Source organism: Chiroxiphia lanceolata, chromosome 2 (assembly GCF_009829145.1).
Source record: "Chiroxiphia lanceolata isolate bChiLan1 chromosome 2, bChiLan1.pri, whole genome shotgun sequence".
In the NCBI taxonomy this organism is placed as follows: Eukaryota; Metazoa; Chordata; class Aves; order Passeriformes; family Pipridae; genus Chiroxiphia; species Chiroxiphia lanceolata.
In genome coordinates, this window is record NC_045638.1 from 69,229,162 (window position 1) to 69,240,000 (window position 10,839).

Consider the following 10,839-nt stretch of genomic DNA (forward strand, 5'->3'; position numbering starts at 1 on the left):
TAAGCTCAGCATGAACATTTGAAAATAAAGACTTCTGAAATAGCTATGCACAAGGAAAACTTTAAATCTTGTATTATGGCATTTCATGTAAACACTGATTCTTCCAAACCAATGTACATCTTTTATATAGTACATAGAGTAATTTTATGAAGCAATGTAAACCAAAGTAATGTTTCAACTGATTACGCAGAAATGAGCATTTTACAAGCCATTCAACTGAAATGTAATAAAGTAGTTAGTCCTTGTATGAGTAGGCAAATATGTTTAAAATGCTTTGACAAAACAAATATAAATCACAAAAAGCAAACTAGTAGTTCTTCATGCATAATGTTGCTTCCTTAGAAGCAACACAAGATAGCTTACTATTATATTACATTTGGGTGTGATATCTCCAATGTAAACCAATATCAAACTAGATATTAGAATGTTTTTGAACCACAGAAAAAAATCAAGATTTACTAAGTCCTTTAGACCAAGTTAGTCTTCAAATTCCAATGTTCACAGTTAAATATATGTTTTAAATTTTTACATTTCAATTTTTGGTAGAAGTACTTTATTATCACAGTGGGCTAAGAACAAATTCTTAAGTTTCCACTGGTTCTGTTTTAAAAAGAGAAAGAAACTGAATTTTCACGAGTATGTCAGTACTGTTGTCATTTAAATAGTGGAAAAATCTAATCTAAAAAAAAGAAAAACAAGCTGAAATGAATGGCTTTCTTTCCTTTTGGGACAGAAAATACCATACTTGAAGTGTTTTTAAATGAGTCTTCTTCCTTTTGTAGCTAGATGCATCTCAAGAATTAACCTGTGGCTATTATATCTCAATTACTAGCTGACAATTCTCGTATCAGTGTGCCATTGGTGATTCTCAGAATTATTATAGATCACGCAGCACCTGTGGCATCACACGAGTCCTGAACATGATAATGCTAATACTATACACAGCAATTACATCTTGGCTTTTAATCCACAGACCTAATGAGACTATCTTTAAATGTCTAATGGAGTTTTGTGGACCATTCATATCACACCAGCAGCTCTCAGATCACAATTTGAGAGCTGATGTTTTGAAGTCAGCTAGTAAAAAATTGAATTATAGACCTCATAGAATTAGTGGAAAAAATAAACTGATTGCAAAGAGCTCTGGAAATTTAATTGCCACATATATTTAAACTCCTCAAATTTCTTTTGCCTTGCTCAATGTCCTCAAGTCCTTGTCACAGCTGCTATCCTTGTAGCAAGCAATGATTATTTCAAATTGCTAGCTTGTACACAAAATGTTTTATCTGGCAATCAGCTTCTATTTACAGAAAGCATCTTCTGCAAATGTTTTTCCTTATAGGTCCCTTTTTTCGCACTTGCACACCATCTTAATAATGTCTTCCTTCTAGCTGTAATCCTTTTAAAAAAGCCTAAAGACCTTCCCCACAGAAGGGAGAAAAAAAAAAGGAAATAAGTATTTTATATTTTATGACCTCCTCCTAATTGTGGCAGAGTTAACTCATATCCTAAATTTAATAAGCAAGACGTCAGGATCAAAAGTGGAACATACTCCAGTTTATATTGTAAACCAACAGAACTGCTCATAGTTTTTGTTAATATTTGCTCCAGTTTTAAATTGTTTCATATATACAATTGACAATACTTTAAAACCACCAGCATTTGAAGTAAGTTCTTGTATAGACCTTGGGACAGAGGTAGTATAGAATGGAAATTGAGGGAAATATTAAAAATTGTGGGAATAGATCATTGTGGATTACAGTAAACTTTCCCCTGTATTCCATACAAATGCATAACCTTTTCTGCATTCTTCAGTCACTCACAGGTTTGTGAGTGGTTTGTTTGCACAAATAATGCATTTTTTCTTTTATTTTCCTTTTTTTTTTTCTGTTGATATTTAAACATTATTAGACCATTATTAGACTATTTAGACCATCCTAGTTTGGATTAAAAAAAAATAAAATCAACCAGCCAAACCAAATGAAACAAACAACAAAAAATCCCAAAACAACAAGAGAAAAGGTAGATTTCTACTACAAGAATTTAATAGTGAGGAAATTTCATAATTAAGACTGTCCGTTCTACAGCAGACAAGGAATCATGGAGTAATCTTTCACCCAGCCCAGAACTGCCATTTCACTCCAAATCCAAACTATGCAAAGGAAAAAAAGTCTTTTTGATATGGGAAATTCTCCAAACATTCATATTTTTAAAGAAACTGTGACAATACTGCTTTTCCAGCAAGGGAGGGAAAGCAATGCAGAATCTGTTGCGCAGAAGAAAAAACCCAAAATTGCAATTGCTCCAGTGTTCTCAAAGTCATTTCTCTAAATTTATCCTTGGTTCTTTTCTACAAATAGATTAATTAATTCAAGCATCTAATATTCTATTCTACTAACAAGAAATTCGTGAAATGCCTTTTAAAAACATGAGAGGCAATGGGACACATGTAAGAACAACTCTATAGCAGATTGTTGAGAAGAGAGTTTTTCAACAGAATTTAGGACTGTTTCAAAACCAGCAGCCCAGGATGAACTCAGACTTACTTGAACTTGGACTCACACACTGAGGTCAAGGAACTGTGGACAAGTAGGCCTATGAGACAGGTAAAAAAGGAACTACGTGTTTCTGTCTGTCATCTTCTCCATTAAAAAACAAGTAAGGTATCTCATAAAAAGTAGCTGGATCCAGCTCCAGGTTAACAATCATTCCAGTCACTGGACCCTATAGGTAGATGTCTACATCAGAGATAGCTGAATCATTTGTTACTGTGGAATAGCTCTCTACCAGCTAGAAATCTAGGCCATGTATAAGTACTTCAAGTGGATACTCAAATTTACCCTAATCTCTTCCTAAATTCCACCACTGTTTTAATCATCCTGAAATTAAAGGGTTGAATAACCTTTACTCTCTGTTCTTCTTGTTCTCATAGCTCATTATTCCAGACCAAAAAGTAAAGTAATTTTTATAAGCATATGCAAATACATGACCTATGCCACAAATAAAACCCCGTAAGAGCAAATAAGTAAGAACTACTACTTTAAAATTTCATTATGGGCCCAAAAGGCCTTCAGTGGCATTATTGGAGACTCAGCATCCATGAAAGTGAAGAAGAAAGAAATTAAGTAAAATGAGCTCATACATGTTGATAAATTGAATATATGTATTCTATGGGATCTACAAAATATGAGGGTTTTGACACCTCAGAAAAGCTCCACAGAACAGAAATATGGAGGATCAGAGACTAAACAAGATGAAGATGCTATGGGTTCAAACACCAGAAGATATGACTCAAGCCTACAAAGTCATAAATGATATGGAGCTGAATAAAGACATAATTAACTACTCCTTTCATAGCATAAACAGTAAGACACATTGTGACTTTATGCATTTAAGCAGGCTTAAAAAAAGACAAAGACAAGAAGTGCTTCTAAGGTTATATAATTGCTTTGTCAGGCTTAATGCCATAGAATATCATGGAGGCTAAAAGCATAAATAGGTTCAAAGAAGATTAGATAAAGTCTAGAAGGATAAATTCCTCAGTGGTTATTAAATATGACAGCCCAAACACCCTCTCTAGTTGTTGAAATCCTAAATGCTGAAATGAAGTTTTAGTAGAACAATCAATATGCTTGCTCAGACTTCCCTATTTTAATGTGAGCTGCAAAGAGTCACTACTGGAGGCAGAATGCTAAAGTAGCTGGGTCCTTGAGCTGACCCGGTGAGGCAGCTTATGTAGCCTGTGAACAGCTTTCGTTTCTAAGAGCAGTGCAGTACTGCCTGAGTGGACTTCTAATACCATGCCCAGATTAAATTACTGAATCACAAAAATCACACAGAATCAAAGAATGGCTGAGGTTGGAAGGGATTCATGAAATGCTACACAAAGTTTGGACTCTGCATCTTGTGGATAAAAACCCATTCACTTATATAATTCATTACAACACAGTAGGCTCCACTTGAAATTCAAGAAACACTTTTCCACTGTGAGGATGACTGACCACTTGAAAATCAAGAAACACTTTTCCACTGTGAGGGTGACTGACCACTGGCACAGGTTGCTCAGGGAGGTGATGGAGTCTCCATCCTCTGAGACAGTCAAAAGCTGTCTGAACACAGCCCTGGGCAAGTGGCTCTAGGTGGCCCTGCTTGAGCAGGGGTTTTGGAGCAAATGACTTCCAGCATCCTCCTTCCAGCCACAACCATTCTGGTGGTTCTGTTAGTGAGGGAGAAAGCCTATTGAGAGTTACTCTGGCAGAAAGTGTCACTTGCAGACCTGCTTTAAGTGTTTTTATGCAGTGGAGACATCATATAAATCTTCCAGTTTCAAACCTCTTTTCTCTTCCCATTAGCAGCTATTGGAAGGAGGAGAGTAAGTCAGTCTTCTGTAACTGATTGCTAGCACTGAACTACTTTGCCCTTTCAAGCCTGCGAAGAAATATATCGCAAAGTAGCAATCCATCCACTTTCTCCACAGCAGTTCAAGGATGCTCAAGTACTAGAAGTCTGAAAATCAGTAGGAAACTTCTTTTCATTCATCATATCATAGATATTCACAAGTGGCCTGATGCACAACAGGGCATCTGCTCCCTTCAAAGCTGTGATTCAGAACAATACTGAGGGAGAATACCTTCTCTAAGAAGGAGGAAGCATGTGCTTCACTCTTTGTATCTGTCACAATGATGAATATATCCACCTTCCTGCTAATGTTTATGGATGGGCAATGACAGAACAGGAATGGAGTTGAATGGGAGGGAAGAAGGTCTCTGCTAGGTGGAAGTGATTATGAAATTATCGTCTGGATGAGGTGAGAGTAATTTGTGATTCTATCAACTACTTCTGACCCTACTTGTACATTTGGGGCAAAAGTGATCTTTTGGGTTTTGTGGTTTGGTGGGGGTTTTTTTTGGTGTCTTTTTTTTTTTTTTGGTTGGTTGGTTTTTTCGTTTGTTTTGTTTTGTTTTGTTTTAATTTCATAGAGTATAATTAATTGAATTTGAAGCCAGCTACTGATCTTTTAGTGAATTACTTTATTTCACAATTTATTTTGTTGTCCTAAGAAGACAGTAGAGCATTCAAGTAATACACACAGTCCCCATGTAGTGGAGAAGTGCATGCATAATACACAAATTTGAAAAAGGTACTCTTTTGTATCAATGCATGCAAATCATTGTTATTTAGCATGGCAGTATCAACACACAGTATTTTAACAAATAGATGTGTAATTTATAAAGCTGTGTCAGCTAACTACCTACACACACTCACACAGATATGTATCATCCAGAATAAATAGAGGGAAATGGTGAACCTCAAAATTATTTTTCCATAGAATGGCTCTGCAGTATCATAAACCAGGATAAGAGCTAAAACCCTCAAAGACCATTCAAAGGAATTGCAGCCTAATGCTTTACCCATTTTATATTTTTATATAAAAGATGTCAAAACATCATCATTTTCAAATGATGCATAAGATGTTTGTTTCAAAAATATCTCCCAATGTCCTTTTATCTAAAGACTGATAGCGCAGCCTACGTTTCAAGATGGCTCAGTCTGCATTCTCTCATACTTGTCAATATTTACAATGAAGCATCTGCAAAATCAGGACCTTGTTGTCATTCTTGTGACTAGGGACAATTAAAGTCTTTCACTTTTGCTTATAGCAAATTTTTTTCCAGTTAACATAGTGAAAACAATAAAGAGACAACATTTTACCATTAATTGCCTGTCTGAAAGTCATATTAATGTTTAGCCAGTCTCTAGCCATGCATTCATAGCTTTCAAATAAAATAATTCAAAAAAAGTTTTTCTCTAGCTAACTAGAAGTAACAGTAGAGGCAAATTAATCTCAGCTGCTGAATGGTTACAACAAGGAACTGAGCTTTTACTGCCCAACTATATTTGTAGCCTCCATTGCCTACTAGCCACATTTCAGAGGAGCCTCTCTGTCCCTTCTTGGTCTCATTGTATCCATTTCAAAGACCAATATTAACTACAGATGCTTACAGGATGCTCAAGATAAAACATTTAGTATGAAAGAAATAGTCACAGATACTATATGCACAGACAAGGCATCACATTCAAACACTGTAATTACTCTTATCAGTTACATAATATTTACAAAATATTCCTCCCTTTTTCATGAAGCTACTTTGCCTGCCTGAGCCGTGATCTGCTAAGAACTTAAAACTTACTAAGAATATTGGAGCGGATAAAAATATCAGTTATTTTCAACACAAAATTAAAAGGAAAAAAAAAGGGGGAAAGGACCTCCTGAAGGAAGAAGTAAATAGAGCAGTGAGGGGATGAGTTCTGGTATCATTTGGCATGCAAACAAATAGCAGCCATGCAAAACAGATTCATGAATATCAATAACGCATGCAATTTTATTACAGGAATCATTGTCCTAATGGTCTTCCCTTTAAATGAAATATTAAATAGTTATGAAATATTATTCTTACTTAGTACTACTTCTCTGATAAAACTAGCATTTCAAATGCAAAATCTTGTAAACACTCTGTATATCAAAATGTAACAGTTTTGATTGTAAATTTAAATTTTTGTAAGAAATTGGCAGAGAGAGGACAGGAGTCCCTAAAGAAGGAAGGTCAGGTGGAAATAATGGTTGGAACTATTAACAACAATTTCTAATATGACCACTAGGTGGAAATATTGTACTTACAGTTGGGGATGTGGCTGCCGACAGCAAAGGTAAAATTCCTCCACAAGCAATAATAATATTGTCTACCATCTGGGAAATGAGGTGTATTGTGTTGTGTACAAAAATAATATTTTCATTGCTATTGACAAAGTCCATCACAGACTTCGTGGAGTGACTGCAAGAACAGAAGAAAGGATGAATTAAAAACAAACAATTAAAACAAAAGTTTAGATAAACTTAATCTTTGCAACCAGACTGTGAATGTTTCTTGATACATTAGAGAAATATGGTCTACAAAAATTTGCATGTAATTTGTATAAAAATAGGAACAAGACTAATGAACAAATTGACTGCTATCCATTTTCACACAGGATTAGATTCAGATACTCAGTTGAGAACAACGGCTTATAACTTTTTATTCCCATCAACCAGTACTTTAATTCACAGACAGTTCTGCTAAAATCAGTGGAGTTGCTTCTGCAGCATGGAAGTAATTATTTAACATTAAGAGTTCACCATGCTGCACAAGTGCCATTTGAAGCGCACTTGATAACACCTAATGATAATACCTACCACTGTTTTAAAGGAGACACTTGATAACATGATCATACCTTGATCTAATACTAACTTTATTAACTGATATTAAATTTACCATTAACATTAGCTTTGCAAACCACAGATGTTAATAAGATTAGGTGACATTTCAGCAACTCCTAATGTGTGAGAAATTGTCCCATGAAACAGTTACTCCCAGAAATATTAAATCCCTGTGTGAAAATATTGAGAAGTACTCTGGTCTATAAGTATGGTCTTTCCCCAGAATAACATTGTTGTCAGCCAGCAAACAAAACTAAAGGCTTCAACTGGAAATATACAACACAAAGCACAATCCTCTCCCACATACTTTGCCAAAAGAAAAATATCAAAATTTTCTATTTCCAAGTGAGTATCACAGAACAGTTCACCAAACTGGAAATAAAATCCAATATAAATTTCTCCTTTGATATAAATATGCTCAAGTTTTCTGAAAATTAACTATTCTGTACTGGAAATTAGATTAAATTGTATCTATTGTATTATAGTTACTTGAATGTCTGTATTAACATGTACAAAACCCCTAGGAAATCACACTGCTGTCATAACATATAATATAACCACCAAGACTAACCCCAAGCAGGATCTGGAATGAAAAAAAAGAAATTTGCTTATAGAAATTTGCTTAAACATTTTCCTTAGAAAATGTAATAGAAAAGAGGTTTTATTTATAAGGCTTGCAGGTAAAGAAGCTCTCCTTTAATTGACCAGTTAAGAAAATGCCCACTAGCAGACACACAAGTTGTCCTCATGTCTGGAATAGAAACAGTAGATTATAATGCTAAACACAAGCTGAAAGAGCAGCTCAGTTTAGGTAGGTATGTATGAGTTACACAATCCCTCAAGAAAGCAGAAATTACCTGTGAAATAGAGCTGTTACAGGCTGGGAAGGAGCAAAAAGAGAAGATAAAAGATACAGAAGGGCACTTCAGCTAACACCAACTCTTTCCCTTCCCACTATCCCAGTAACATCCCCTCTAGAAAACATCTAATTTTTCCTTATTGATGGAAACACAAATCAGGAGTCAAAGAAGAAACACCCATTTACCTTCTCCAAACATGTACGTCTGTTTCTAGTGCAAAAAGCAAGTCTGTCAGGAGACGCTGGTGCATGGGAGACCATTTAAACTCTGGAATACGAAACATAGTTGTGCGTGGACCTGGACTAAACTGCCGTCGCTGCTCTTCCGTCATTGGCATTCCTCGGAATCCCAAGTCAACACGTAAATCCCGGTCTTGCTGGGTGACAGATCGACCCTGTACTGCCTACATCAACAGGTTAAAAAACCATGTCAACTTTCTGCAATGTGTTTTCGAATGCAATGCAAAATTTGAGAAAGGATAGGCTAAAACGACTCAGCAACAAACTACAGGAGATACTGATATTCTAAGGCAGGCAGTATCCTTCAGTAAATGAGCTGCTCCAATACAAATGGACCAGAACTGAGAGGAAGTATTACAGAAAAGACCAAATGTAGCACATGCAAGGTCAGCAGTGAGAAGACTTTGTTTACAGGAAACAACTATATTTTTGTGCTGATAACACAATTTTCTTTGAAGATTTGATTCAAAATGGACAAACTATACAGTGATAGTTTCAAGGAGTCAGCGTACTTTTAGACAGCTCCTCGTTTTTCAAAACCAATTTATTTATCTGGTCTTTTTAGCAGGATCATTAGGGAATTAAGTCTAGTCTCCTAACACTTTGCTAATTTGTTAACAGTTTTATGGATCCTCAGGACAATCTTTAGATTCTCCCAACAGGTGGTGGATGTGAATTTCTTTCCTTTTCAATACCTACATAGTCATAAGTATTTCTACTTGGTGATTAAAGACAAAAGTAAAAGATACACATAGAGGATATGATAGGATGATGATATGATATGATGCTATGCTATGCTATGCTATGCTATGACACACAGAGAGGATGTGAGTATACAGTGAAGGTAAAAGTAGTAAGGAACAAACATTACCACTGAATTTAAGGTAAATATTCAAAACAACAACTTATAATGTACAACATCTCTGAAAGGGAGAAATACAAAGTCTAATCCTTGAAATTACTTTTAAGTGACTTTAGATTAGTTTAAAACTGACAAAATGGAAAATATACTTGCTTTGCTCACATTAATTTCCCAATCTCAGCATCCTATTTTAAATCTGGACATTAAAAAGCAGAAGAGAACTTTACAAAATATTTCTGCTAGCAATATAAAAAAGGACATGGCACTGAAGTTGAGATGAAAAGTTTCCTATATCTTTAGTCAGATTTTGATCTCCTGTAGCCTGGATTTTGAGGGCAGGGCAGGTGTCCTTCATTCAATTTGACCTCTTGGGAGCAAAATGGTTAATGTTGCTTTCATTTCTTATGTTTTTCTTAGAGTTAACTTTAAATGATTCTTTTCTTTTTTTCTTATCTAAGATTTGAAATTTTTTGCATGAATCTTCTGCATAGTGCTTTCGATTCTATTTTCAGTCTTTCCTGGTTGGGAACATAGAAAAGAGTGAATTTTATATTCTTCAATATTTGATCTATTATTGATAAAGGCACTAACTTTTCTTGGAAGTAAGCAGTAGTTCCTGTCTCTGTTGTGCAATTTGTTTGCTTTCTTTCAGTCAACTTGAACAAAAGACAGTTTACTTCTTACTGATAAGGCGGAGAGCTGACCGTAGATATGTGTTCAGAGAATTTGAGATTAGGAACTCCATTCACATACCACTTTTTTTGAATTCAATTACAGGTAGCTGTCATGTCAGAAGCATGTCAGAATCATAACTGTACCACGAGTGCTTTCATCTAGTCAATTGTTGGAACAGAAGGGTTAAAAGCAGAAGAATGGCAAGGAGAATGGTAGATTCACTCAAGTGACCTTGTATCTGGGAATGCCAAGGCCTGGAGAATATCAGCATGAGAAACCCCAGATATTATGGCTATTGCTGTTTATCCTCTCTCTGTTTTGAGAAGTAGAATTTCCATGCAGAGATAACATAGGTGTTTACAGACTTGGAGGCACCATCAAGCACATGCTTGAGCTCTCTGCTTTGGGAGAGAGATCAAATCTCAGAGACCACAAGAAGCACAGGGGAGATCACAGCATAGTGCATAGGCTCTTGATAAATGGGTGCAAATTGTAGACCCACCGCCCCTCAGGATGGACTGAGCCTAATGGTGCCTGCCTGTGTTCCCACTTGGGTGTCTCCACCCAGGTGTTGTTTCGGGATCTTCCGGTTAGTGAGGCTATGAAATAAATTTACTCTTTGCATTTCAGCTGTGGTTTTGTGGTTGTTCTGGATACCTGACTGTGTTGACTCACACACCAATAATACCATATTTGCAAGAATGGGCTTTGATGTGAATTGTCATTGCATAAACCCTTAGAGTTCACAGGGTATTTCGAAACACCCAAAGAAGAGATTAGAAAATAACAATTCTGCTGGTTGCTCAGTTGATAATTCTTTTTAAGAAAATTATTTAAAAGATATATTAATGGATACATATTTTAATCAATTCATTGTAGTTTGTAATTGATTTTAGTGGGAAATTACTGTAATTTAAGTAATATGTGGAGACTCAAACGAGCTAAACA

The 10,839-nt window shown here is 35.6% G+C and overlaps 1 protein-coding gene across 4 annotated transcripts in view; it reads right to left on the minus strand.

Moving 5' to 3' along the window:
- Window positions 1–10,839, minus strand: part of NBEA (neurobeachin) — a 477,681-nt gene that overhangs the window by 309,685 nt on the left and 157,157 nt on the right. For all 4 annotated transcript variants that reach the window (XM_032678783.1, XM_032678782.1, XM_032678781.1 and 1 more), the window contains exons 23-24: window positions 8,301–8,518; window positions 6,680–6,833 (exon numbers count right to left, since the gene is read on the minus strand). In XM_032678783.1, the coding sequence (XP_032534674.1) occupies window positions 6,680–6,833; window positions 8,301–8,518 (372 nt within the window). The remainder of the gene's footprint in view (window positions 1–6,679; window positions 6,834–8,300; window positions 8,519–10,839) is intronic.